Source organism: Lipomyces arxii, assembly GCF_038497795.1.
Source record: "Lipomyces arxii strain Phaff 12-163 unplaced genomic scaffold V1512scaffold_2, whole genome shotgun sequence".
Taxonomy (NCBI): domain Eukaryota; kingdom Fungi; phylum Ascomycota; class Lipomycetes; order Lipomycetales; family Lipomycetaceae; genus Lipomyces; species Lipomyces arxii.
In genome coordinates this window covers 383,261-410,638 of record NW_027117701.1, presented here as the reverse complement: position 1 = coordinate 410,638, position 27,378 = coordinate 383,261, and the positions used below count along the sequence as shown (strand labels likewise).

The following is a 27,378-nucleotide window of genomic DNA, read 5'->3' as shown; positions in this document are numbered from 1 at the left end:
GAGAAGAGAAAGACGAATTGGAAGAATAAGTAAATCGAGTTTGCTATAGCGCGGCAGCGTCAGAGAAATTAAGCATATGTTTGCTGTAGCTCCTACCCTTCTGCTAAAAGCTCATGGTTGATGAGAATGACATTTTGTTAGCTTCGTGGCAGGCCTTTAGAATTTGGGAAGAGAAGATTTACAGGTTTCAAGGAAAAGAAATTCGCAGCTTTTACTGTTGACTCTAATCCGCAGCATATGTCCTTAGTCGTTATGCTGTGAATTCACGGATGGAGGGAAAATTGGAATGGCGACAGAGTTTGGATCTGACCGGCCGTCTTGTTTGTCAAGGAGGAGCTCAGCTTTAATCAGAAGCATGAGAGCAAATTAAGATGCAGGGGCGACATGGCGCCGGTCATCATGTATAGTTATGAATAGCCATTATTTTTTCGTGTTGCTTTCAAGTACAAGCGATGATTGTCAGCGCAAGGCGTATGAAGTCTCTTGTGCTACGTAGTATGTTGTATATTTTGATCGTCCAGGTGATCAAACGCGTTGAAAGTCCGGTTTCCATGAGAGAATTTGCTCACGATATAAACGGATCCATATGGTATGAGATGTACGGAACAATGACTCGTTGTGGAGAACCATCGGACTTGGCAGAGTTTGACGGAGTAATTTCGAGTAGGTTGTCAGAGTAGAGTAAATTATGCTCAAAATGCAGCTTTGATTATATACAATTTAATGCACAGAATGCAAGATGATATTTCATCAATTTTTCAACCAGTTACCAAAAACATGCCGCCATCCATTCCCATTCTCGCCGACAACAACACTGAACTTGGTCTGATCAAGTTGGACACCGACATCAAGACAGTTCTCACAAATCACGTTCCAACTGCGATTACGAACGATGTCTTCAATACTGCGCTCCTTTGAAATCCAGTCCAAGATCTGATCCTCTTTGGAATATTCTGGTATATTTCTTGCTTCGTACGGGTCTAATCTCGGATCAACCCTTGGCTTTGAGACCGAAACTGCCTCGTGCTTGTTCTTGATTGCGACTTCAGTACAGAATTCAAGCACTTCTTCCCGGGCTCGCCAGCTCGGGAATACATTTTTATCAACAAAGTCAGTGCATAATCTCCTACGAGATCCAACTTTAGTTCTATCAGGTTTTGACCAGTTTGATCCAGATCCAAGGAATTTATAAGTATCAGATACAGTTGGGATTGAATTGATGTCCTCAGAGATTGTGTCGTCTGTGAGGGACCGCGAAAGTAATAAAAACCGTCGTAACGACTGCGGAGTGTAGCAGAGCTCTGGAGTAAGATTTGGACCAGCGATTGATGACATTATATGCAAAAAACTCTATAAACTATCGAAGCATTTGCTGTTAGTCTTGTTTGTGTAGTAGTAATGAATTACACATTTTTGGGAGTTTCGTAAACTTTGTTCGAAGTAGAGTCGACGAGCGCATGTTCAGTTAACAATGAGCAACCACTTCAATTCATAAGTTCACTGATTAGTAATCAGTTTGGTTGTATGTTAATACGATAATCTATACAGTATCACGAATAATTCAATGTAAATGGGTAATCTACTGGAGGTAAAAAGGGGTATTTGTAGCAAACAATGTCATTCTCTCATACTGAACGTAACTTTTTCCGTCGCGCCAAAGACGAGCAAGTCAAAAGTGAAATTCTTTACTTTCACTGAGAAAGATCCAACATTAGTCAATCCATTTTTAATATAAAACTGCCTAGTGAATCCACAGTAAAATTTCATTTGAACCTAAATCTATATATTAGGGTCAGGGTTTCACATAAGGCAGTCGTAATTTTTAAACTTCTGTAATTGAAACCCTAAATTTAAATTGAGGTCATCTCATTAATTACACATTTTAAAGTTTACAGATGAGGCCTTACCAATTAATAAATTTTGTAAACAATTTGCCTCCTGAAACTATCAATTTTCTATGTCAAGTGGCCTCATCTTGGTGTAATTTGCTATTTTTCAGAACCACGTTAATACTAATTTTTATGAAAGCAAATAATGCCCCAATCTTATACTGCCTCTTTTCTTCCTTTCTCTTTCTTAAATTTTTACTATATTTTGTGTGAATTGTACTTAAAAGAAACACATAGTAACACCATAAAATTGCAACTGTTTGTAACAATGGAGCCAATACCGCCATTAGTACCTAGCAAGTCGACTTTGCGAAGAAGTTCTTCTATTACAAGATCTTTTTCAGACACCAAATCTGCTACAACTACTCCCATTCGTTCTTCTTCACCTCAACTTACAGCGGAATCACTGAGTTCAACTTCAACTAACATGCCTGCATTAGACAATTACAGTATTGGACTTGCAATCGCGAAGAAGATGGAGAATGTCGTGGTGCCTGGACCGCCTATGAGAGACGTGTGGTTGAATGCTGAGCAAGAGCTAATGAACAAAGAAGCAAAGCAACAGAACAGGATTGAGTATAAAAAGGAGTCGAAAAGTATGTCTGGTATAAAATTGTAAGGGTTATGAATTAACAGGTATAGGGTCCTCATTACTTATATCTCCCAAGATATTTTCATCCAAAGGCAGAAAACGCATCTCAGAGCCATTTAATGTGCGTCATGTGCTGCACCTGGGCGTTGAAGACTTCTATAGCAGCAACCTCCAGAATGAACCTCATTCGGTCGGTAAAATGACAAAACCACAGGTCAATCATCCTGACCATTCGACTTCCAAATCGCCTCTGAGGTCGCAAATATTGGATGTAGCAAAGTTTTCTCAGCGAAAGCTTGTTTCAAATCAACCTGTACCGTTAAAATCGACTTCTCCCGACAGCATTATAATAGGTCGGTCTGCTGATACTCAAAAAGACATGTCGCCTTTGCCTGCTGTGAAGGCATCGGCTCCATCTCCCAAACTGCCGCAATCTCCGTCGTTATCTCGATCGTCGTCACTTTCTCGCGTGTCGTCGCTATCCAGAGCATCATCACTCACACGATCGTCATCGTTCATCCTGTCGGCTTTCAAGGATCATGCCAGTATGATTATTCCCTCGTCCAAGACTCGCGACGATGACTCTGAACAGCAGAAACTGGCGCCGCCTCGACCGCCACGTCCGGAGTCAAGCTGGTATGATGAAGACAAAGATATTCTTGATCATTTGATTGCAAGCTACTGTCGCAAACTGTCTACTGACAGAGCCCTCGAGATAAATGACAGCAATAATCTGATGGTTAACGTCCATCAGCGACAAGTGTTCACAAACTATGACGAATCACGACGACCGTCAGCCGTCTCAATCTATGATCCCGAGGCGGACGATTTTGCAAACGAGGATCACGACATTGGGAATCTTCCAAAATCCAGCTTGATGATTCCCGCTTCACCAATGTCGTTTGAGTCAGACATTTCATCAGCATCCTCGTCCGATACGTGGCTTACGTCGCCGCCGCCACCACCACCACCACCAAAAGCGCCACGACCATGGATTGCTCCGCCTAGGAGTTTCAGCCTGCGACACAGTGGCAAATCTCAGGTAAGGCATGAGCGCAAGATCAGCGAAGAGCCAGATGATGTGGCCGCGTATGAACAGAAACAGGCCATGATTGAGAAAGTAAGCAGACAGTACAGAGTTAGTAGAGAGATGCATGGTCGAGAGAGTCCATTGTTGGGCGCAGCTGCTTTTATTTAGAGAAATCGTGTACTGGAATTCTAAATGTAGAATAGTTTTATTAGGTTAGAAATTAGTTGACAACTTCGGCAAGCCACTTCACGAAATCTTCCACCATTCCAAAACTAAGTCCGTGTCCACGTCCTTCCTGAACTTTGTATAAAACCTTGTTATTCTTGCCGTACTTTTCAACCCACCCTTTGGTAAACTTGTCCGAGACAAGCGTGTCTTCCGCACCGTTCAAGATAACAATTTCTTTACCGGTAATGCCTGCAATTTCTGCGTCGCGATCGAGACAGACTTGTTCAAGGTACTTGTTCCACAAAATTGTGTCCTTTTGCTCACCTACTCTGTCAAGTAAAAGCGCAGTCATGTTGGGGCACCCAACGAAGATGACACCGCGCTGAATACGTTTGTCCTGTGCAAGCAAGTTCCAAGTCACATGACCGCCGAGCGAAGTGCCTGTCGCTATAAACTCCGTAATGATAAACTCGGATCCAACGTAGGCCTGCAAATGGTTCATGACAAGCTTGTAGTCAGCGGCAATTCCGTCTAATCTATTAGCTGTCACCTAGCCAAGCAATAGTGCACTCACCAACCATAGACATCATATCCTGTCTATTCCAAAAATTAGTTCACGCAATTGAAACTTTGATCATACTCGCCCATGATGTACATTGCCCTTATTCCAGGTTTGAATTGACAATTCGTCAATCTGCTCCAATCAGTCTCGATCAACTAATTTTCAATAATCCCGTACCGCACGTGCGCCATGGTTACGATTATCCATAGTAACAAACACCAATCCCTTTTTTCTATCTTTTATCTCACTAAATGCTTGAAACGCGACTGCTAGAGCATTTTTATGCGACCGAGTACGGCCATGAGAGTGAAACACGACAGTAACGTCTTGCGCTTGCGCGGGAGTCAATTCCGCAACTCCACATAAATACACCAGCACACCGGCAATATTAATGGTCTTCACACTCACTGCCGGGGTGGTTTCAGGAAGCGCAAAGGTGTCGGTCAGCATTTTGACTGTATAATAATTTACGGGAGGAGCTGAAAGTCGTCGGTCAGCATGTTGATTTCGTATAATAAATAGTTTACGGGAACAGCTGTCATAGATAAGCAGCACTCACCTATCGGATCACTCCCAGCCTCAGTGTATACGGCTCGCCTGTTTACTCTTAGCTGTCGTGCTGGTAGTCTCTACGTACTCCTTGATTTTGAGATATATATATCGGAACGCTGGTTATACTAGAACTTCAACTCAAGGCTGAATTTTTCATTACTCGCTTGTATTTCAACAGAGTTAAATTACCTCGAGAAATGTTGTCTACATTGCATGCACTTACGGCAGCTCCGCGATGGTCAGATTTTTAAACGCCGCTCTATCCTGTTAACTTTTGCTCTCTTACTAGACGTTCTGCCGTTACTAGAATACGACTTGACTTGGTCAATGCGGAAGCACACAGGGTGTGGTTTGTATTTCCGTATTTTTTTTTTCAGGGTTTCAGGGTTTTTCTGAAACTTTGGCCTCGAGTACAGAAACATGATCACATGAGCTCGCTAGTATCGGTAGACTATGTAAGAGTGTCAGAATACAAGATGAAGGTTTAGCAGTGTACTGTTCACTGCAAGTCAATATGTGGCCATATTAATAGGTCAATGTTAATGCAAGTATTAGCCTTTTAAAGAGTTAAAACCAAACCAATGCCGTACTCTCCTCTGTACACGCAAGCATGTTCTTGCCATGTCACATTGCATGTCTCACTTATGACTATTTGAATGCACATAAATACCACCTTGAGTTTTCTTTCTCCTTAGCAACTTTAATCACATACACTGGGTATGGCAGAACTTCAAGTCAATATCGATTTGAAAGATATAATCAAAGACGAGATAGAGAACATTTTTCATTCCCGAACACCAGAAACACCAGAAAACGCATTAGGTGACTGTCTTTCTCACGCAGAAGCTCGAGGTTTAAACATGGTAATTGCGTACGACGCCGGTAATGTGCGGTGCCAGGTAACTTCCGATAGCGGCAATATTGCTAAAGGTCACTTTGCAGTTTCTGTTCATGGCACCGCCAGACCACGGGGTTACCATTTCTGGGTGTTTCCTAAGGGCTGGAATACGCATGTTACATATACCGGTGACGGTGGCTGGAAGAATCGGGGGTGGACGGGAAACTACATTCGCAATGACAGAGGGCGTCTTGTTGACCTCAGATTTCCTTAGAGAGGTCAAGTGTTGTGACTTTGGTTGTAAACGTTACATACAATCCAGGAGTACTGAGGTTGGTATTTAAAATAGTAACTTGTGCGTGTAGTTATAATTAACTCATACATTTCTTTATTTCATCTCATTACCAGTCTGCACTGAAAAGATAAAACCCGAGAAGCTATTAAATGCAAGCAATCCATATCAGCGCAGATTTTTTCTAACAGCTTCATATTCATATGCTAGCTTGTTAAGTAAGTATTATTTCTGTGGTCATTTCATGTATTCAAGCGGTTACAACTCTGCGCTGTACGATGAACATTGTTTAAAGCGATATGGATGTTCACACGATGCTGTACAGTTTTTCAATAGTTTAAAATATTTCAAGTAGCAAATTTTCTCTTGTAGCTGTATAAATAATTTCATTTATTAGGGCAAATCGCTCTTCTGTAGAGATACATTATATGCTCAAGCAGGTGTTTGAGCTCACCGACGCACGCCGTACGTTCAAGAACAGTGCATAGCATTACGGCTGTGGCCATTTTGCGGCAACTACAAACTATTTTGCCATTGCCGTAACAGCACAAGAAGACAGCTGCTAGGAACGAAAGCTTCTTGATGGTTTGGTGTAGTACGCGATTCTCGAGGTGTTCGCAGCCGGCAACGACAACCCTACGCTGTACGCAAACCTTATTTCTTTATCATGTTATGGCCCTACGTCATTGAACATCCGCACATCAATCGTTACAACTCAGAAATGTCTAAGATATGCTTGGCATAATTTGTTGGCCCACTATTTACTTATACAAGTTTGCTGCATAAGAGTGTGCTTTAGAACAGAAACACTCAACAGCTTATATGCGCACTCTAAAGTGTATTTGCCAATACCCCTGATTTTGGTAGCAGCGATGACGTTTAAGCACGCACGAACAAGGGCATACGTTGGCAGCGCATCTCGTCGTCTTGTCTTACCTGTAGATAGTTAATGAATATAATTAAAAATAAACCTTACCCAAGTCTAGCTAATAGAATAAAATATATTAGAGCATGATTTAAATTATATTGCAACTAGCAGTATTTAAATACGGAATAATGTAAAGGACGATTAGTGTGATGATGGAGTAAGCGAGAGAGGTCTGGTTCCACGTGACACCAATATGGTCAAAACTCGTATTCGATTCTCAGTCCCTATTTTTGCCATTAATACTGGCGGCACCTACTGCTAGCTTCTCTCCAAAGAGTATTTAGACTCAGTTTTAAATGTTTATGCTTTTTGCTGTATACAATTCGCTGTCCGACGTTCAGATCAACGAGGATCAAATGAATAGCGCTTTAATACTGCCTACCAGCGAGTTTGCGACCGAAGCAGATTATAACGCCGCGGAACCACAATATGAAGGCAGTGCTGGTTTTTCGATTTTGGTCAAGAGAGTTCAAGCTCAATACAAACTAAGCGTTACTTCAGTAGTGTCGTTTAGCAGAGCTATCAAAACTAAAGTGCTGGTGCTTTCAACGCCGAAAGACATTTCCGCGCTTTTAAACAGCGCGATGATTTCTGTCAAGCAGATGATAAAGCTCTCAAAATATGGGCTTTGTACAAGCATCGTTCTTACGATTGCTATTTCGCAGTACGCATCTAAACTGCTGGAGTAATAGATTTGGATAGGAGTTTGGACAGGCGTTTGGGCTAGGTTGGTCTGTGTTTGATATGTTTTTAAAGTTCTAACGGTTTGTGATTTTGACAATATATCAGGGATCTGGAGGCGTTAAAACGGTAGAGTTATTTGTAATGTTTTGTAATTAAACGGTATAGTAATTTAATTATTTGTAATGATAAACGCAAATTCGCCTATACAACACTTCTGATCTTGCCGGTCTCAACTTCGTAGACCCATCCAGTAGCGTTAACGCTTTTGTCAACAACCCCACTATTCTTGATCAGGTCGACGTCTTCTTTAACGCTACTTTCTAGGTCGCTGAAAGGCAAGAAGTCAACACTGACGTCGGTGTTAAACTTATCCTTCAAGATCCCGTGAAGTTGGTTGTCGGTGAATGTCAACATGCCGCAGTCGGTATGGTGGATCACGATGACCTCGGTCGTACCTAAAAGTTGTTGCGAGATAATTACCGATCGAAGCGCTTCTTTTGCTCGTCCTCCTGGCTTTGTCAGTAATTTGTCGGCATTGCGACGAAAGACTCTACTGACCGGCATTACGAATCACATGAGCATCGCCTTCTTTCAATCCAAGTGCTTTAGCAGGATCAATTCTCGCATCCATACAAGTCACTACACAGATTAGTCTCCAATAACAAAAGCACACTGTGCTAAAACTTACCAATAGCAAACTTGCGGTCAGGGGGCAGAGGCAAGGAGCCCTTTGTGAATGAAGCTACATACTTGTCGTTTGCGGCGATGACTTCTTGGACGATCTTGCTCATGGTGTAGATGTTTAGTGCTTGTTAATTTGGAACGACATTTTGGATAAAGATATAAGAAGCGTGAATATGAAGCTGTCGCCATTTCGAGTGCGATGTCGCAACTTTCAATTCACTTTGGCAAATTCGATGCCGTCATAGCATTTAAAGTTTACAATACGCAGCTTAACGCACATAAGGTTTAAGATAACGATTAATTTCTTAATCAACAGAATACTTTAACCAACAGAATTCGACGTGCTTATTTCTTGTCAGCACCGTACGCGCGAGTAGCATAGTGACCATCAATGACAATCAAGTCCTGAGGACGATAATCCTTGGTGCCCTTCAAATACGTGTCGATAATGCTCTTAGTACCTTCGGCGTATCTTACCTGGGCATCGATGGACGTGCCAGAAATATGAGGGGTCATCGCGTTACCACCACCGTACGCGTTACGCATGTTGCGCCAAGGGTGGTTGGCAGGTGCAGGCTGCGGGAACCAGACATCACCACCATACCCACGAATTTGACCAGATTCGAGCGCAGCAGCAACGTCTTCTTTGACGCAAATTGCTCCACGCGCAGTGTTAACGAGCCATGAACCTTTCTTGAACTTAGAAAGCAATTTCTTGTTAATCATTCCCTTGGTGGACTCATGAAGCGGGCAGTTGACGGTGATAATGTCGGCCTGAGCAACTAGCTCTTCAAGGTTTTCGACACGACGACAGTGAAGTTCTTTCTCGACATCGGGTGGGAGAGCTTGGTAATCGTAGTACAGAAGCTCTTTGGGTTCGAATGGGAGTACACGCTTAAGAACACGTTGACCGATCCGTCCAGATCCAATGGTTGCGATGACTTTGTTCTCAAGATCGAACGAATTCTTGGCCGCACCAGCAACATCCCATTGGCCGTTGATGATTTGTTCATGGGCGGGCACAAAATTACGAACTAACTGTTTCTGTTAGATAGATCATAGGTAAGAAGTGTATACTAACAGCCAGCATTGTCATGACGACATGCTCTGCAACAGAAGTAACGTTAGAGCCAGTAACTTCGGCGACAGTGATGTTGCGCTCGTTGGCGGCATCCAAGTCGACATGGTCAGAACCGACACCGGCCGTGACCAATAATTTCAAGTTTTTTGCTTTTGCAATACGGTCTCGGGTGATGTATCCAGGGTGGAATGGAGTAGTGATGACAATCTGTCATTAGTCATAAATTGATATACATATAAGACAATTTACTTCAGCGTCAACAATCTCTTTATCAAGAGTTGAATTAGGGCCTTCCTTGTCGTCCGTCAAGACATATTTGTATCCTTTAGACTCAAGGAAAGATCTGAGACCGAGCTCGTTTTCTAGACAACCGTACATGCGGGGTTCATCTTTTGCATGTTGGCCAGCCTTGTATAAGACGGCAAGAACTTTCTTTGTGCTCATTGTGATCTGAGTAGTTTGTGTGAGGAGTAGGGCTGTTACTAAAGTCTAGGCGGGAACTGACGACCTTTTTATATGTAAAGGGTTTACGGAACTAGAACATGAGGAGTAGACACCTTTGGGGTACAAGCGGACTAAAATGCCTCTCGGAGTTTTGACAGGGATAATTGGGAACGGAGCACATTTTACCTAATTCAGGATAAACGCGGGTTGGTGACGGCAAGACTTTGACCTGAATCATAGTAAAATGCTTGAAGAAGAATAGACATTAGAGATGAATTGTATTATATATAGTGATGTATATATTATATAATACCGTATTATATAGTAATGTATATCATGTAATACATATACTATATATCAAATACGTCATATACTAAGCACGTTTTTATACCATACGCTATATACCTAATCTTCTGTATAAGTAGTACCAACCGAGAATATGCGGGGAAATTTCACCAAGCCGGGTACTCCATTCATTCACTCCATCCCACTTTTACACTCTAACTCATTGAATATAAATCAAATTAATACATTCTAATGCATTCTTGCCATTATTAATTACTAATTAATCTAATACAAAACTTTCTTCCTTCTTTTGTCGCTACTTCAGATACAAAAATTCCAAAAGTAACGTGCTACTAAACGTCATATTATACCCCTGCATATACATAATGCTCAATTCATATTTATGTCATATATCTGTATTACATTCTATACTACACGCTGTAAAACACACCAAACCCTCAACATGGCATCATCTACTTCGAAATCTCATTCTTGACCCACCCTTCGAGTCCGCCTTGGATAATGATGTCCTGCAAATTCGGGCCCAGGTCTCCGACTTTTTGCTCAAACAGCACACGTGAGTCTGGAGCGGCACCAGCTCGGACTTGAACTCTCGCACGCGGTACGTCCCAACGAATAAAGAGTCCAGTTCTTCGAGTCAGTTCTGGTTTGGCATCGCCAAATTTCCTCCGTAACAGCGAAATTAATCCAGGAAGCTCGAGCGTCAGAAGAGCGTTATTAATACTGTTACGGAAAAATATGTTACTGAACGATCCAGCGACCACTAAATTGATATTCCGGGCTAAAATGCAGGTAGCCGCCTGTTCCCGAGAAGATCCGGTGCTAACCTGGATTAGTCTGTGAAAAACAAGCTTAAATCTTAAAATCTCTCTTACCCAAAGTTGAAACCGCTAACAAGAACGTCGGTCGCAAAAGTCTTTGACCCAAAGTCCGCGTCATAATTCTCCATGCACACCTCTGCCATTTTGTCTTTAGGAACATCATCCTGGTACGTGTACTTTCCAGGATAAATTCCGTCGGTGTTGATATTGTCCGCATCGCAAAACACAATCTCGCCGTCAATCAACGCCGGAAAGCCGTCCAAGACCTGAGTCGCGGTCGAGTCTTCGGCAATCTCGGCGGACTGCTCGACTTTGTCTTCGGAACTTACCAGCTCAGGACTCTCGGGCACGGCTGCACCCATGACTTCGGCTGGTGACGCAATTTTTCCCAGAACCGCTGACGCAGCGACAACGGCCGGCGACGCGAGGTATGCCAATGCGTCTCGGCTGCCCATTCTGCCCTTGAAGTTTCGGTTCGTGGCGGAAATGCCAACTTCGCCGTCCTTGAGTAATCCAACACCAAGTCCGATACAAGGACCACAGCCGGCAGGAAGCGGCTTCGCGCCGGCTTCGAGTAAAGTATTCCACGCACCGTCGGCTTCGGCGTCGGCCTGAACGTTCGAACTGGCGGCCGCAATGTAAAACTCGACACCATCAGCGACCTTGTGACCCTTGACTACACGGGCAGCGGATTGGATGTCTGACAGCCGACTGTTGGTGCACGAAACAAGATAAGCTTTTTGGATTGCAATGTTCTGCTTTGACAGGTCGGTCAGTGAGTTCATGACCTTGACCGAGTTGGGCCCGGAAACGTAAGGCGACAAAGTTGAAAGGTCTAACACTAAATGCTTCGCGTAAACGGCACCAGGTGAGGCCGACAACAGAGGATCACCTTGCTCAAGTGCTGTTGCCAAAGCTTCAACTCTTTCAGAAGAGATTCTTGGGTGAGGTTGAGGAAGGCGCAAAACACGAGACCGTAACCAGTTTACAAGGACCTTGTCGACTGGGAACAAACCAGACAGCGCACCCCATTCAGTTGTCATGTTGGCAATAGTCAACCTGTCATCGACAGACAGATCCGGGATAGCATCACCAGTGAATTCAATCGCATGGTTGAGCACTTCGTCGTGGTTGAACACTCCGCAAAGTGCAACAATCACGTCCTTGCCTGAAACGCCGACTGGCAATCGTCCACGTAACTCAACGTTGGCGACTGCCGGGATCTGCCACCATGTCTGTCCCGTAGCCCAAATAGACGCAGCATCTGTTCGGACCATAGGCGTGCCCAAGCATCCGACTCCACCGTACATATTTGAATGCGAATCTGACGCGACTGTAAGCGTTCCCGGAAAAGCATATCCCTGCTCAACCAGAATCTGATGTCCAATGCCGCTTCCAGCTGGGTAAAAGTCGATTCCATGCTCCTTGCCAAAATTCTCAATGTTTTTATACTTTTCCAAATTCTTCTCCGTTTTGTTTTGCACGTCGTGGTCTAGAGTCAAAACGACTTGTCGGTTATCATACACTTTTGTCGCTCCCAATCCTTTGAACTTCATTGCCACTGGCCATGAGTTATCGTGAGTCATACAGTGCTGAGGCTTGATTGTCACAAAGTCGCCGGCCCGGAGAAATTTGCCCTCAGGCAGGCCCTGGCTGTACTTTTGCACAATCTTTTCTGTCAAGGTTTGTGGGGGCAGGTTTGCAGCAGTAGCCAGCGCACGAGTCCATAATGAAACCATCGCGCTCTTTGACACTTGGTTAAACAAGGACTTGACCGCGTACACTCGAGTCATTTCGTCCAGTTGATGAAAATGCGGATAAGAAAGAGGGAAAGTCGAAATATTTTTTAAGGTTTAAACGAGTCCCCGGGGAAATTCCGCGCGGCTCAATAAATTCTGTTCAAGCAAATTAGATTTCCTCATCAAAAACACAAACACAAAATGCAACAGCAACACTCTTCAGTTTTATTGACGAGAATTCTGGGATTGAAAGATTTGTCGCCGTTTGTACTGATTCAAGATACAGTAGTTCAGACTGGGAAGTACTTTCTTCTTGAGTTTGCGCACAGAAATGCCAGCAAGGAAGACGTGAAGATTGTGTGCTTGTCATTTGAGAATGTTGATGTTGAGTGGATGAAATGCTCGAATCTGGTTTTTATTGATTGCAATGATTTATCACAGAATCAAATACACGATAAAGTGAACAGCACGGTTGAAAATGCAGCCAAATCACTGATTCTGGTTGATTCACTGTCTGATGTTGATGGTGCGAATCTGGTGAAATTCATGACGCCTTTAATCAGACCAAACTCGACTGTGGTTGCAGTTTCGCACTTGGATGATGACGACAGGCGTTTAGTATCATCGTACGCACCAAAATCAAGCACGCAATTACAGTACTTAGCTACGACAATCATCAAAATTATGTCGAAGTCAAATATTGATATGGAAGAAAGTGATACGTTTTTGTTACCAATTGGGTCAAATTCACCGTCGTGCTTGCTTGAGTTTACTCACAGGCGGAAATCGGGACGCGCGGTGGAAGGCAGGTTTGACTTTGATTTCAATAAGCATACGGTAACACTTAAACCCACCGTGGCCGACAAGACTGCTCCAGATCAGGACGAGTTGGTCAAAGGGCTGACAACGTTTAATATCGGATTGACAGACAAGCAGAAGATTGCACGTGATAACGTCGAGTTGCCGTACTTAAAGGCTCAGCAAGACGAGACTGGAGGAGGCGCGATTGTGTATGAGTTTGAGAAGGAAGACGACTATGACGAAGAAGATCCGTATGAGGATCCGATCTAATGTACAACACCGAACAACGACAACAGCTGCACCATAGTTTATCAAGAACTCATTGTAGCGCTGCATTCTTTTCATCTCAAAAATATCCACCACACCATGAACACAAACATTAAAGACACACCAGCGATTGGAGCGTATTGTCTGATCATGGCATCAAAGTTGATTTTCTTAGCCGCACTCCGGTACTTCGAAGATTCGGCTCGAAGCGTTGAAGACATGTTTGACATCCGGTCAAGAGTGTCACCACGATACAACAAATCCTCGATGTTTTTGGTCATGACTCGAGTGACGTCTTGGAGTTCAGCGTTGAGTTTATCGAGATTGAGATTTGTCCGTGAGTCTTCATATACACGTTGGGTTTTCTGCATGTAATTATCTGTCTTGTCAGAATAGTCCCGCTTGATAATGAATTAACATACCGAAACTTATGAATGCAAACGCCCTTAAATCAGGATTATCAATCTTGTTTCCATTCGAGGTTGAGAACTCTTTCGCTAAATCATCGAGATATGTGAATGCAAGTTTACGTGAATATGACTTTTCGCAGATTGTAATGTAAATAACACCATTTGAAATCAAATAGCTTGGTATGATCAGAATACGGCATTTCTTATGTCAGATTCAATTTGAACATACTGATGAGTGAATGGCCCTGATTCAATTGACGCCCGGGATTCCGAGGTAGGGTTTAATTTCCGTACAATTTCTTTCTCTTCTGCGGTGTATTTTGCCAATTCATTGAGATCCTGTTTGAATACGAGTAAGCAGTGAACAACATCAACTGATCAATATTAAACTGACCTGCGAATCATCTGTAGATGCTGCTAGAGGAAGCTCTGTAAACATAATGTCAGATATCCTAATCCGTACTATGTAAAATTCACTCACTGTCCCTCAATCGCACAATTGTGGTTGATCTGATCATCATTTTGTGTTTAATTCTTGTGTGTTTATTCGCAGTGTCTGCCACTTGTCTTCGACCGCCGCTCAATCCAACTGCGTTTATTACAAGCATCAAAATCACGTGACCAGCGTTCTAATTCCTTTGGCGCTTTTAAAATGTCCAACTTCACAGTAAACCCGACTGATATCAAAGTCCAACTCACAGATTCAGGGTCAAATTCAAGCTCAAATAATGTCTACTGAAAATTGCGACTGAGATTTGGAGGGATTTGCTTTGAGTGTGTGAACAAATGATCATATTGGGATAATATGCAGCATCAGCAACAACTCGACACTGCGCCAGATTCACACGATCGTCCTGTGCGCAACTTAACATCTGCGCAGTTACTACTTAGTAGTCCAGAATCCGCGTCATGTGTACCTGCAGTGGCTATAAATGCAGTTGAAACGGCAAAACAGTCGACAGCGCGAAGACGTGGGAATAATAGGCGAATAGCAAATCCAATTGAAAGAGATCCGGATTACGACCGTCTGTTACCTGTTCAAGGCGTACCTGATGAGAGCTCAGCTGGACCACCGACTGGACAGACGAAGTTGAGTCAAGTCATGTATTCCAGCACTGAACTGCTATCTAAGCCTCGTCAATTGTATGACCCGAAGACAGACCCAATCCCAGCGGTGCCTAAAGCGCAACAGCCACAATCGTCGAGAATAGGGACGACAAAAACAGAAGGAGAAGGTGGGAAAAGGCGAAGAGAACGGAGGAGACGGAAACCAGGGAATAGTGATAATAAACAGTCCAATGAACTCAACAGATTTGCAGGAGGAAAATTGTATAATCCAGACTCAGAAATAGAGGATGCAGATGCAGCAGCTGAAATGAACCAGAACCAGAGCCAAAGCCAAAGTACTGCAATTCACCAACATAGTGGGAGAAGGCGTGGAATAGAACGAAAAAATCGACCGAATGTTGAAGCACAGGATTCAACTCCAAATACTAGAGAGTCTGGAAAGATGATGGTTCTTAAGAATCCCAAAATCGAGACTTCAAACAAACATACCGGGTCGAAAATTGTTCCACAGCTAGATTATCATCGTGACACTGTCGACGAAATCGAACAGAAAGTGCGCTCACTTTATTCCAAAATATCCTATCTTGAAAGCCAGTGTCTGGACATTGACGCTAAGCAAGAAAGACACAATTGGTACGAAGAATGGACATTTGATGAGGCATTGTGGTGGGACATTATCAAACTTCACGAGAGCTTGCTCGAAGAATATGAGGATTTCTTGCTTATATGCAATCTGGTCAATGCCACATCTTCTATATTAAATCTTCCTCGCAAGTACAAAATACCGTCGCGGTTATGGAAAAACGGAATCTCAAAGTTACTTGAATCTCTTCGTCTCCATCTTCCAAACTCATACGACGCTCTAGTTTCGTTTATCTACTATACTTACAGAACAGTGGCTCGGTTGTACGAATTTGTTCCGACAAACACAGAGACCTGGCTTGAATGTCTCGGCGATTTGGCCCGGTGCAGAATGGGTGTCGAAAACATATCTGGCGATCGCAAAGTGTGGCAAGATACTGCATTTGCGTGGTATGTCCAGAGTTTGTTTCTCACACCTGGCGTTGGTAGACTGTATCACCATTTGGCACTATGTTCTGAGCCTGTCGTACTCGACCAACTGTATTACCACAGCAAAAGGTCGGTTACATGTTACATACCGAAACTTAATTAACAGAGTAGCTTGCTGGCATGCACGCCGTTTCTACCGTCTCATGAATCCATGCTACCATTGTTTGCCGTTGCGTTCGAGCCGTATGTGAAAGACGCCAACAAGGCGCAGCTTGTATTTGCCAAATGCCACGGCATGCAGCTCACCAAAGTTCAGCTAGAAGAGTTTGGCCACAGCATGAGCGAGTTTCTCAGGCTTGTAAACCGTCCAGCTGCGTGGTCCGTTGATGGTGTCAAGTACGCAATCGCAAACATTGCAAGTTTGTTTCAATACGGGCATGAGGACGGATTAATTAGACAGCTGGTCATGCTTCAACTCGGAACAGATATGCCAGAAATGTCCACTTCGCTGACGTCTTCGATTTCGTCGCTGTCAACGACTTCGTCTGGTAACCAGATTGATGACATCGCGACTAGTTTAGGCGACGTTGCGTTCGATCAGTCCGAAGCAAACACGACAATGGCGGTGTCTCTAGAGAAATTATTCAGGACAGAGAGCTACAAAGCAGGCGTCGTATCGCTGTCGTACGCAAAACGACTCTCGTTTTCAATGTTGAAACTTGCGCTGTCGGTCGGATCTACGGAGCACTACCCACACATCTTCATGTGGCTTGTGTTTTTGGACTACATTAAAGACTACGAATACGCGTGTGACCAAATTTTTCTACCATATCAAGACGACGTCGAGAAATTCCCGTGGACGGAACTTCTCTACTTTTTGAAAACACTGACCTACATTGCCGACGAACCGACCGTGTACGACTGGGCGTTCTTCCCCAGCAGTACGCCGCTATGTGAAGATTGGGCAGCATACGGTCTCGAGTTTGCGACGAAATTCCCCTGGTCGGCTGGCCAATCAGGCATTGAGGGTCAGAAAGAATACTTCAGCCATCAGTTCGACTACGACGAGCTCGAAACTTTGCGATTGGCTGGCTCCGTAGGGCCAATTCCGCCGACCACGACACCGGCGACGCCGAACGTCGCGAGCACCGCGGACGATGTCATTCGCGTCGACAGGATTTTGTGGATCGGGTTCCGGCTAGCGAAGGTTTGTTGCGTGGTATATTTTTCAAAGATCAGAGCTAATAGTACAGCATGGTGCATGGTTTGAGTACGATACCGATTCTAAACAGTTCTCTTTATCGCAATTTTTCAAAGCGAAACTGGAGTTGTCAGACGTATCGATTGACGTTCCGGCAGGATAATTCAGCACGAGGCCGCTTTTCAATCTCGTCTCAAATTAAATATTCAACGTCGGATACGCCAAAATTCCGTGAATGTGCTGTCTCTTTAGCAGAGATCTGTCAGCTAAAGCCCCTTTGCTGCTTTTCCAGCGCAAAAATCTGTCTACCGTGTGTGAATTATTTTTTGTGCCAAAACTGTTGAAAGTCTTCTTTTTGAAGTTGGAATTACGCTATACTTTTATTTATTTTTGAGTCGTACATGTATGGTGCATTTTCGAATACATGATGCTATACTTCTGATGACAATTCATGCTATAGTAATATTCAAAAACCAAAATCGATCCATTAAATCCAAAAATAAAAACCGAACTCATTCCCACCTAGGCTTCTCGTCCCCTTCCTCCTCGGCCGCGATTTCGGTCTCCATCACCAGTTTCCGTTCGAGCGCACTCACATGCGCATCGCCATCGGACGGTCGACGGTCTTCGGATTCAAAACTCGACTCGGGGATGTTGCTGGCAGTGTCCCGGTCGGCGGGCTTCGTGGGACTTCCGTTGCTGGGCTGATATCGTGTGCTCGCAACCGAATTCACCCTCGTCCGCCCACCGCTTGCACCACTGCCGCCACCGCCGCCGCCACCGCCGCCGCCGCCAGGACCTGTCACGCCGCTCTTGATGCTCGGCACGCCGGTCGACAGACTCGAGGTTGCGTCCAGCTTTGCTGCGAACTCGGGCGGGAGCACTGGTGCGTGGCGTTGTGCTTGCGCCCGATTCACGCCACCGATCCCGGCACCCCATGTCACTAACATCTCGGTGCCGGTAGGCATGACAAACGGTAGGATTTGACTTATGTCACGAAATGTACCGGACACTTTCGGCGGCCCGTCTTCGTCTGAGGACGCGTGATCCTCGTGTTTGGATACGGGAGATGACGGTATAGGACTGTCGAGTGAAATGTCAATCGATGTTCTTGCGTGTGTCCGTTCAAGCGAGGCAGTTCTTAAATGTCCATTCGTAGCTAGTAGTCGCGATTTTTTGACTGCTGCAGCTGTAGTGTTTGTCTGTTTCTGCTGTGCTTGCAAGTTTTTCAAATATTTCATACCATTTTTCGACATCTTCTCCTCCCCGACTTCCGTCCGGTACCGCTTGACCGCATGTAACAGTTGTTCAGCCGTCAACTCAGGCAACTGCTGTAGCGTCGCAACTAACCCGTCAGTGTCATCGCCTAAACTGGAAAAGCATTGCAGCCATTGCAATAATTGGACCAAGGGTGACAAATATTTCCGAGCAAGTTCCATCATTGACTCACCGGCTGGTATCGACCTCTTACCGACATCGACTTCCGGTACTTGTCTGTTGTTTGACCGCGCCCAGTCCTCGATCGCCGACACGTTGAGTCTGATCTGCATTGCTTTCGTTCGCGCGAGATACTTACGGTGCGCCATGATGCGATTGAAAATTGTAGCGTCAAGCCAGTACAAAATCTGAGCAAACGCTTGCAAAATCACAACCGGGTGAATCTCATACAGTTCCATGACGAACAAAGTCGAACTCAGCAGCGACGTCACATTCCGCGGAGCTGGCTGGGCCAATTTGTGAGGCGTTGGCGGTCGAATCTGCTCGAGATCAGGTCCCGGGCCCGAGCCAGGATTAGACTGCTGTCGGTTACGAAAAATTCTCCACTCGCGCTGGAACTGAATATCGTCTAAGCCTGGAATTGTCTCGTGATCTAGTATTGCGGCGTCAAGAACTCGGTCAAGCCGACGTTCGGCATCACGAATAAGCAGCACGAAAGCGTCCTTCACAATCTCGGTAAATAGTTCTTGATACTGAATCGTTGCGCCGTTCAGGCTGGTGTCTTTGCGGAAATAGTAGACCAGGAGCGACGCGTTTGACAACCAAAATGCCAAAAATGCCATATCGTCTTCGTGAGTAGCAATAACTTCGCTCATTCGATCAACAGCTGGTTCTAGTAAATTTTGTAGTAATTCTGGAGTACCATAATGATGAGCGAATCTGGCCGATAAGAACAATACATTCGCCGGCACCGGTTTTTGAGACGGAGAGCGAAGAGGATTCATTCGTGTGACGGCGAGGTCAATGATCTTTGGTATATCTTCAGCTGAAAACACAAACATCTGGTCAGGCAAACAATGGTCCCAATCAAAATCCACCTCGTCTTCCATCATGCCGTCTTCAATAGGAGGGTCACCAAATCCGAAGTGTGATAAATCGACTTCAAGATTAACTGCGGACTCCATCAGCATCCGTCGATTCAACTCTGACTCTGCAAACTGCTCTTCTAGCCGCATTGGAGAGTTACTGCCATCGTTGTAGTAATCGTCCTGAAATGCTTGTAAACCATGATCTTCGTTTGCACGAGGTGTGCTGCCAATCAAATTCGAAATCACACTACTAGACCCGGCAAAGTCGCGAGCGGTTCGACCTGACGCAGACTTGATATCTGGTGATGCTCCTTGGCTGACTAAGTACCTCACTATACTTTCTCTGTTATTATTTGTTGCCCACATTAGAGGAGACCATTTGACTAATGAGATTAGAAAATTTTCAACACATCACAAAACACAGCATACATTTGTCTTGTTGATCCAAATCGGCGCCATGAGAGACAAGTTCACGTACAACATCTTCATGACCAAAACATGACGCATAAATCAGTGCGGTAGTGCCGTCCTCATCCGGAATGTTGACATTAACATAACTTCTCGAGTCCTGCTCGTCCAGCAATCTTCGTATTTGCTCTGTATCCCCATTACTTGCTGCTGCAATTAGCATATGCTGCAACGTGTCTCGTTTTTCATCTGTTGACAAGCCTGGATCGTGTAAAACCATCTCAACCGAGATTTCGGCTTCGTCTGGCGACGGCATTGGCGGTGTAGCTGATAGCATGAGCTGTAATCGCCGCGTGCTCTCACGCACCCGCTCATCGTCGTCGTCGTCATCATCATCATTGTCAGTCTCATTTGTATGAGTCGTGTGAGTTTGCGATGAAAACGGAAGTTGCAGGTTTGACCGTACTGACGATGTCGGGACTGATTGTGTCGCACTTGAGGTCCACGGATCATAGGTGTACAACAAATTTTTCTCCCTGTCAATATCTCCATCACCGGATCGCAATCTCGAGTCGCTATTCCCAGTCAAATTCGTCGCTTCAAACCGCTCGACTTCTTCCTCAGTTGGAGTCGTTGGAACCGGAACAGGCGACTGTGCAGGCTGCAGAGACGTTTCTACAATTGAGCTGAGCGATGATTGCGTCAATAGCGGTGGCAGAGCGAGCATATCTGCCTGTTCGGACGCATCGTGGTCTCGAACCAGGTCAGCCATAGCATGACGAGAGTCTCAATTAAGATGAACTTGTAAATGATGTTTACTGTGACAATTAGCGCTTAAATGCAATAGCCATATAGTTATTAATAAAGCTCAATTGCGTCGAACTGAGGATCTTTTGCTGTTTTAAACCAAATCTCCATTTCTCATGCTGAAGCGACAATGGACCGTGACAGTTAGCCCTAATCCACAACACGTTATTCAACGCGGTGAACTGTAAACAATGCCCAGTCATCACAGCTCGAACGTATCGCAACACATGGGCAGATTATATCCACGTTCTACTCTACGTAAAATCGTGAAGAAACACGCGTCTGGATGCAAAATATCTAAATCCGCAGATATTTTAGTATGTGTTTTTAATACTAATTACGTATGAAATTTGGTTGACTTCAATATAGATATATCTGGATTATCTGCTATTTCTTGAAGAGTACGTTCTGTTTGCATTGACTATTTTATGTACTGGCCTGACTGTATTATAGGTTACTAAAGGAAGCGAATATTGAAGTGCGGCAAAATGGTGAAAAAGTACTACGACAACGACATATTGAATCCGTCACTGATGTATGATGTCCTTTTACTTTAATGATCTGGTTCTAATGTCATTCATAGAAAGTGTTACAGCGTTTTAAGGGTTGAAATTCGATTTTGACAGTATTCACAATCGTCTCCCATCTCTCATATCAATGTCCATATCGACCGGTCACTCACATTCAACCCATAAAAACTACGTAACAGATATAATTCACAATATGTAAACATACAAATAAGCAAAATATCGAATAACTTTGTAACAAATCAAATCACGATGCACATATCTCAAACAAAACAAAACAAAACAAAACAAAAAGCACCCTTGCGCGCATAAAAATCAAAAGGATCCTTTCCCTCCATATACTCTCACGGCGATTAAACACTAAATAAACGAACACAACGGTTTAAATCAAAAAAACTTTGCAATTTAAATTCTGAGCGCAAACATATCAAATCCCAAGGTGACACAAAACGCTGTGCTAATATATACACTCTCACCGAAATCCTCGTGAGCTCCTCCACTATCCGTACATGCAAATTAGTTGAAAAGAGCACGCGCAATTTCAAATGCCTTCTCCATTAAGTAACTCTATGAGGACGTCTGCCAAAATCAGTTTGATCTTCAAAACAGCCTGAACAAACATACCTTTAAAGACATTAAAATCAATCGGCTTCGAAACGTATCTCGAAAACCCAACTGTTGCACATCGCTCGGCAACATCCGACATAACATTCGCACTCAATGCAACAATCGGACACCGGACTCCAACCTCGTTCATCTCTTCCCATCTTCTCAACTCAGCACACGTCTGGAATCCATCCTTTCGAGGCATGTGAAGATCGCAAATAATTAAATTATAATATCCTGGTCCAGCAGCGTACACTTTCTGCACGCATTCCTCGCCGTCGGCAACAGAGTCAACGGCCATGCCTCCGCGCAGCAGAAACTGGCACAGCACTTTCTGATTCACTGGATTATCTTCAACCAGTAGCACTCGAATGTTCCGGCCATCAACAACATTCTGTAATTCCTTAAACGTACTCTGGCGAGATGACGACGACGTGTAACCTTTCCTTCTCCCACCACCTTCTGACTCTCGAGCTTTAGCTGTTTCGTCGATAGCAGGCTCGGTCGCCGACAACGGTAACGACATGGCAGACTGTAACGAACTTCCCGTACTGCTTGTACTGCTTCCGCGACCAGGATTAAACATCGGCGTCAATCTCGAGACCTTGAGTGGCTTGGATACGCAATAGAACCTCACTCCAAACTCACGCTCCAAAATTTTATAGTCAACCAGAGTCTCGCTCCTGATAAGCGCATCCTGACTCAATCCAGTCGGTGTGCTCGGCATGATATCCGACCGGTACCCGCTAACTCCTACAACGGGACTGGACGTCATCTTGTCGGGAATCGTGGCAACCGTACCGGCCGCATCCGCGCGCAAGTTCTGCATAATCGCAGTTTTCTGCATCGGCGTCGTGACCGCGATAACCTTCGTGTTGCTGTATACGAATGTGTTTGCAAAAACCTTTGCTGCAAGTGACACAATCTCACTATAATCTGAAACATTAATTACCACATGGGTGAATGCCTGCCGCTCGTGCGACTCCGGAACACGGGATCCAAGCACTTGGATAAGATCGCATGCTTCGTCGTAGTTAGCCGCGTGGGCGGTCTCCAGTTTAGCTTCGACAGGTAAAGCTTCCCGGATATGGTGAATGATGGCCTCAGTCGATAATGGATACTCACACACAACCAGCACAAACACTCCCAACTTCACAGACCCCAGATCCAACGTGTCAATCACGATCGGCGATGGTACTTCCTTCTCATCACCGTTCTTGTAGTCCGTCGGAAGTTTCAACCGCATCGTCCGAGGATCTTTAGCAGACTTAAACGGAATTCCTCTGATCTTCTCCTGTGCCTCCATTAAACTCATACCAGCTCCAGGTGACAATGAAGTAGTAGGATATTCACTAATTGGCGACGGTAACACTAAAGGCGTTGTAGCCGAACCAGGTTGGCTCGTTGCCGACTTCAAAATTTGCGGAGAAAGCCGGTCAGTGCTGAGACTTTCTGATCCAGCAGACGAGTTCCGCCCCGATCTAAGCAACGGGCTCTGTGTCGGATGATCGTCTTCAGTAGGCAGTCCGAACTCAGCTGTGAAGTAAAACGTCGAGCCCTTGTCCTTCTCGCCACGACAAGAAATCGCACCGCCATGAAGCTCAATCAGTTGCCGAGAAATAACAAGTCCCAAACCACTGCCTCCGTGCTTGCGTGTCATGGTACCGTCAATCTGACTAAAAGGCTTAAACATCAACACTTCGTCCTCCTTCGCAAACCCGGCTCCGGTATCATGGCACTCAAAGTGCAGTATAATCGAACTTTTTTCTCGACTCTGGACCGTGCATCGAGTAAAAATCTCACCGCGAGTCGTAAACTTGATTGCGTTGCCAATAATGTTAAGCAGCACCTGTCGAATCCGAATCCGATCACCATTGACCACTGTCGGAACATTCTCGTCAACAATGTAGTTAAGTTCCAGGTTCTTAGAAATAGCAAGCGTGCTCAAAAGCTCATTCGCATCTTCAATCAACCATCGAATATGAAACCATTCTTTATTCAAGGTCATCTTTCCAGCTTCTGCTTTGGACAGATCCAAAATGTCATTAATGACAGACAGTAACGCTTCCGAGCTGCTTGAAATTGTATGGCAGTAATCAAGTTGCTCACCTGTAAGCGCCGTGTCCATTAAAAAGTTTACCATGCCAGAGATACCAATCAGCGGCGTTCGAATCTCATGAGACATGTTTGACAAAAACCTCGCCTTAGATTCCATTGTGCGTTGTGCAGCATCTTTCGCTTCCTGAAGCTTCTCCTCAACGACTTTGTGGTCGTTGATGTCAGTGCACGTACCGTACCAAGCCAGAGCCTCCTGAGCAGATTCGCTAGTCTCACTAGCGGTGTCTCCGTTCTCAGACTGAGCTGCCGACCCAGGCTGCTCGGCAACAAATGCACTTTCAAAGTCTGCGCATACACATCTTACCAAATGCCACTTGTACTCGCCATCCACATTTCTCAGTCTGACCTCCGATGAGAACCTGCTTTCCTTCCGTCCAGACGGTAGCGTGCAGAGTCTCCGATCATCAGGATGCACGCATTCAAGGAATCCGAGTCGCTTCGCATCTTCTTGATTCTGACCGGAGTATCTAGTCCATTGGTTGTTCGCGTACAGCAGTCCGTCCTGATCAGTCGCGGTAAACACAATCAACGGGCTCGATTCGGCCAGAGTCCTGTACTTCTTCTCGGTCGCAAACTTCTCCGCTTGCTTAATTGCATTGCTCTCTGCAAGACGTTGGTCGTGAATATCAATATTCGTGCCAAACCAGTGCACAATCGCGCCTTTTGTATCACGCAATGGCACAGCACGCACAAGGAAGTACCTGTAAGCTCCATCAAACCGTCGCAATCGTAACTGCAAGCTTATCGGCTCGCCGTTCTTAATAGCACTCTGCCATGCCTGTGCAAACACAGGTTGATCTTCATGATGAAAACGACTTTCCAGCGCCAAGCTACAAAACTCTTCCGCCGTGACTCCGCTGTACGCCAATGTTCTAGCCGAGACCCATGTAATCTTACCAGCAGTAGGCTCAGCAATATACAAATGAACTGGCATTGAATCGATGATGGTCCTCAGCAGCCGGGGTGAAGGCGGGAACATGTGCCCAAACTCATCACCCAACTTTGGTCTCGAGTGCTGTGTCGTCTCTGGCTGCGCTGACACTGTGAACAGTGTGACTGGCGACTTTGGCGGTGGTGACAACTGCCGTAACGAACCAGTTGCACTGGCAGATCGGGTTGGCGGACGTTGCATTCTCGAATACTGCCCTTGGACTGGAGCGTTGTCTTGCCACTCCGATCCTCGGTTATCGGAAGTGAAGTAAGTACCACCTGGCGAGCTCATGCCAGCTGGGCCAGCAGAAGACGTACCCATCATTGCAGCAGAAGTGGGCGTCGTATCCCACGTGGGCGTCGACGTTGCCGAAGAATCCGGTGAATCGCTCATTTGATTGAGACCATAATAGTTGCTGCCACCAGGTCCAAAACTGGCAGACCTGCTGCTAGCAGTGCTCGCTTTTCGTGAATACTTGCCCGGACGCGTCAACCGCGTACCATCGTATCGCTCATGACGATGGCGATGGCGGCGATGCAGTTTGTTTGTCATGTCAATCTGATGACGCATGTTTGAATGCGCGTCAGCAAGAGAAAACGATGCCGCCAAATGTGGCGCAAGCGCAGCGAGAGACTTAATCAAGTTCATCTGGTACGGAATAACGTCGGTTAAAACTGAAATGATTGCGATCGGAACAACGTCGCGGCGTCTAGATCCACCGCTCCGCGACCGCGATATGGAAGGATGGATCAGCGGAATGTGAATGATTGAGTAACTGGATTCCAACCCAATAGCACGAACCGGAGCCTGAACATCTTCTAAAGTTAAGTTTGAATCTCCCGGCGATGCAAAGGCTTCGTCGACAGCAGTCGTAGTAGGAACAAAAAAGGGATTTTCTTGGTTGTCCTTTGAAACCGCAGGTGAGGGCGCAGGCGAGTGCGCCCAAGGAGATAGCAGCGCTTGTTCGTAATCCTCATACGGCAAGTCTGTAAAGCTGACGATTGCTGCTCTGTTACTAGCTGACGCGTCGCCTTGGTCGTCAAACGGATCGCGGAGTTTCAGCTTAGCCTTTGATTTCTTCTGTCTTGCCTTCTTCTCTAAATAAGCAGCGCGATGTTGCAGTGACGGTCGCTGCTTGTGCTCGTCTGAATCGGTATGCTCGACTGACCCTGCTGACTCTGGCTTATCGTCAGCATTTTGCTGAGCAGGAGGTTGTAGATCTCGATACTCTCGCTGCAGCAACACAGGTTTTCCCCTCTGCACGACGCGACTGACACCAAGACTGTCAATCAAAGGATCTATATCTGAATCAAGCGGTCGGAGAGCAGAGTACACTATAGACGTGCCTCGATCGGTATTTGGTTGTTGCTGTGGTGGGAACGGGACGTCATCGTTATCACTATAATCAGCAGCATCAATCACAGTCGCATCTGATTCGTGTCGCTTGAAATATCTTCGCGGTGTACTTTGAGTAAACGTAGTCGTGTTTTCGACTACCGGAGGAGAATCATTTGCTGGTGAGGCCACATGTGCATTGAACTCATTGTCGGAACTATCAAACATGTCTTCCCATGAACTGTCATCGTTGTCTGTGTCAATAGTAGCTTCTTGGACATCGTCGTTTGGCGATTCACCTGGTTCACGGTCTATTGAGTCTGTAACTCTTGAGCCACGATGATGCTGTAATCGAGCTAGCGCCCACGGTAAAGACTTTGAAGTCCACATGCCTTTCAAACCCCAAGGAGTATTTGCAACATCTGTAAAATCATTTGGAACGACTAGACTAGCACGTTTGGCAAGGTAGCAAGTCTCTAGAATTTCCGTCACGTGCCTCCAATAATCGTCTAAACCAGGATCTGCATTTAACTTTAGCACGAGATCGTACAGTTTCGGAGTCGGATATTCGAGGTCATTGTAAGAAGGACTAAACTCTGTAGCAACTGACGCGAACTTTGCAGCTTCTTCGGACCAAGGTCTTTGGGGTACGGATGAAGACGATGTTGTTGCGTTTGTGTAGCTATTCATTTGAGCCACATTGACAGCCTAAACATGACTTATTAATCACCACAGAGAGGGCAGTTAAATGAAATTAGAAACTTGCCTCACGTAGAACATCAAGAGTCTGAGTATCCCCTAGATGTATTTTCATAGAAGCACTAATTGGTCTCTGTCTGGAAGATCCCGATGAGGCTGACGTTGTCGGCGATGATAGCGATGGCGAAATGACGGGAAGATCAGTAGCGCGAGCAAGTTCGGTCGAATCAGCAGTATCTTGACGCTTTAAAGCAAGCGCCGGTTCAATCGATG

At 45.2% G+C, this 27,378-nt stretch overlaps 12 protein-coding genes across 12 annotated transcripts; 4 read left to right on the top strand and 8 right to left on the bottom strand.

Moving 5' to 3' along the window:
* Positions 1–666: 666 nt before the first annotated feature.
* Positions 667–1,773, bottom strand: V1512DRAFT_257847 (caffeine-induced death protein 2-domain-containing protein). Its single transcript, XM_066915319.1, has one exon. It carries the CDS (start codon positions 1,333–1,335, stop codon positions 751–753), a length of 585 nt encoding a protein of 194 aa, XP_066773500.1. The 5' UTR covers positions 1,336–1,773; the 3' UTR covers positions 667–750.
* An 821-nt stretch (positions 1,774–2,594) lies between these two features.
* Positions 2,595–3,845, top strand: V1512DRAFT_63634 (uncharacterized protein). Its single transcript, XM_066918459.1, has one exon. It carries the CDS (start codon positions 2,681–2,683, stop codon positions 3,677–3,679), a length of 999 nt encoding a protein of 332 aa, XP_066773499.1. The 5' UTR covers positions 2,595–2,680; the 3' UTR covers positions 3,680–3,845.
* On the bottom strand, positions 3,691–4,754 carry V1512DRAFT_257842 (Alpha/Beta hydrolase protein). Its single transcript, XM_066915318.1, has 4 exons — positions 4,419–4,754; positions 4,324–4,373; positions 4,254–4,276; positions 3,691–4,210 (listed from the first exon to the last, which is right to left on the bottom strand). Exons 1-4 carry the CDS (start codon positions 4,689–4,691, stop codon positions 3,732–3,734), a joined length of 825 nt encoding a protein of 274 aa, XP_066773498.1. The 5' UTR covers positions 4,692–4,754; the 3' UTR covers positions 3,691–3,731.
* A 2,933-nt stretch (positions 4,755–7,687) lies between these two features.
* V1512DRAFT_257838 (carbonic anhydrase) lies at positions 7,688–8,409 on the bottom strand. Its single transcript, XM_066915317.1, has 3 exons — positions 8,224–8,409; positions 8,094–8,174; positions 7,688–8,044 (listed from the first exon to the last, which is right to left on the bottom strand). The coding sequence occupies exons 1-3, from the start codon at positions 8,324–8,326 to the stop codon at positions 7,737–7,739; spliced, it is 492 nt and encodes a 163-aa protein (XP_066773497.1). The 5' UTR covers positions 8,327–8,409; the 3' UTR covers positions 7,688–7,736.
* A 137-nt stretch (positions 8,410–8,546) lies between these two features.
* Positions 8,547–9,853, bottom strand: V1512DRAFT_257837 (uncharacterized protein). Its single transcript, XM_066915316.1, has 3 exons — positions 9,550–9,853; positions 9,301–9,507; positions 8,547–9,257 (listed from the first exon to the last, which is right to left on the bottom strand). The coding sequence occupies exons 1-3, from the start codon at positions 9,742–9,744 to the stop codon at positions 8,565–8,567; spliced, it is 1,095 nt and encodes a 364-aa protein (XP_066773496.1). The 5' UTR covers positions 9,745–9,853; the 3' UTR covers positions 8,547–8,564.
* Positions 9,854–10,379: 526 nt separating this feature from the next.
* V1512DRAFT_257834 (uncharacterized protein) lies at positions 10,380–12,719 on the bottom strand. The gene is made up of 2 exons (XM_066915315.1): positions 10,926–12,719; positions 10,380–10,872 (listed from the first exon to the last, which is right to left on the bottom strand). The coding sequence occupies exons 1-2, from the start codon at positions 12,662–12,664 to the stop codon at positions 10,503–10,505; spliced, it is 2,109 nt and encodes a 702-aa protein (XP_066773495.1). The 5' UTR covers positions 12,665–12,719; the 3' UTR covers positions 10,380–10,502.
* V1512DRAFT_257833 (Elongator complex protein 5) lies at positions 12,600–14,097 on the top strand. Its single transcript, XM_066915314.1, has one exon. It carries the CDS (start codon positions 12,812–12,814, stop codon positions 13,679–13,681), a length of 870 nt encoding a protein of 289 aa, XP_066773494.1. The 5' UTR covers positions 12,600–12,811; the 3' UTR covers positions 13,682–14,097.
* On the bottom strand, positions 13,753–14,606 carry V1512DRAFT_202959 (Longin-like domain-containing protein; the record flags this gene model as incomplete). Its single annotated transcript, XM_066913276.1, has 5 exons — positions 13,753–14,057; positions 14,101–14,264; positions 14,318–14,427; positions 14,483–14,517; positions 14,570–14,606. The coding sequence occupies 5 exons, from the start codon at positions 14,604–14,606 to the stop codon at positions 13,753–13,755; spliced, it is 651 nt and encodes a 216-aa protein (XP_066773493.1).
* Positions 14,607–14,761: 155 nt separating this feature from the next.
* V1512DRAFT_257829 (uncharacterized protein) lies at positions 14,762–17,816 on the top strand. Its single transcript, XM_066915313.1, has 3 exons — positions 14,762–16,296; positions 16,339–17,374; positions 17,421–17,816. The coding sequence occupies exons 1-3, from the start codon at positions 14,894–14,896 to the stop codon at positions 17,529–17,531; spliced, it is 2,550 nt and encodes an 849-aa protein (XP_066773492.1). The 5' UTR covers positions 14,762–14,893; the 3' UTR covers positions 17,532–17,816.
* A 64-nt stretch (positions 17,817–17,880) lies between these two features.
* On the bottom strand, positions 17,881–20,809 carry V1512DRAFT_203144 (uncharacterized protein; the record flags this gene model as incomplete). The annotated part of the gene is made up of 2 exons (XM_066913283.1): positions 17,881–20,057; positions 20,104–20,809. 2 exons carry the CDS (start codon positions 20,807–20,809, stop codon positions 17,881–17,883), a joined length of 2,883 nt encoding a protein of 960 aa, XP_066773491.1.
* A 263-nt stretch (positions 20,810–21,072) lies between these two features.
* Positions 21,073–21,689, top strand: V1512DRAFT_257825 (uncharacterized protein). The gene is made up of 4 exons (XM_066915312.1): positions 21,073–21,206; positions 21,259–21,290; positions 21,343–21,424; positions 21,473–21,689. Exons 1-4 carry the CDS (start codon positions 21,081–21,083, stop codon positions 21,497–21,499), a joined length of 267 nt encoding a protein of 88 aa, XP_066773490.1. The 5' UTR covers positions 21,073–21,080; the 3' UTR covers positions 21,500–21,689.
* V1512DRAFT_257823 (uncharacterized protein) lies at positions 21,494–27,112 on the bottom strand. The gene is made up of 2 exons (XM_066915311.1): positions 22,041–27,112; positions 21,494–21,995 (listed from the first exon to the last, which is right to left on the bottom strand). The coding sequence occupies exons 1-2, from the start codon at positions 27,094–27,096 to the stop codon at positions 21,958–21,960; spliced, it is 5,094 nt and encodes a 1,697-aa protein (XP_066773489.1). The 5' UTR covers positions 27,097–27,112; the 3' UTR covers positions 21,494–21,957.
* Between the last annotated feature and the right edge of the window lie 266 nt (positions 27,113–27,378).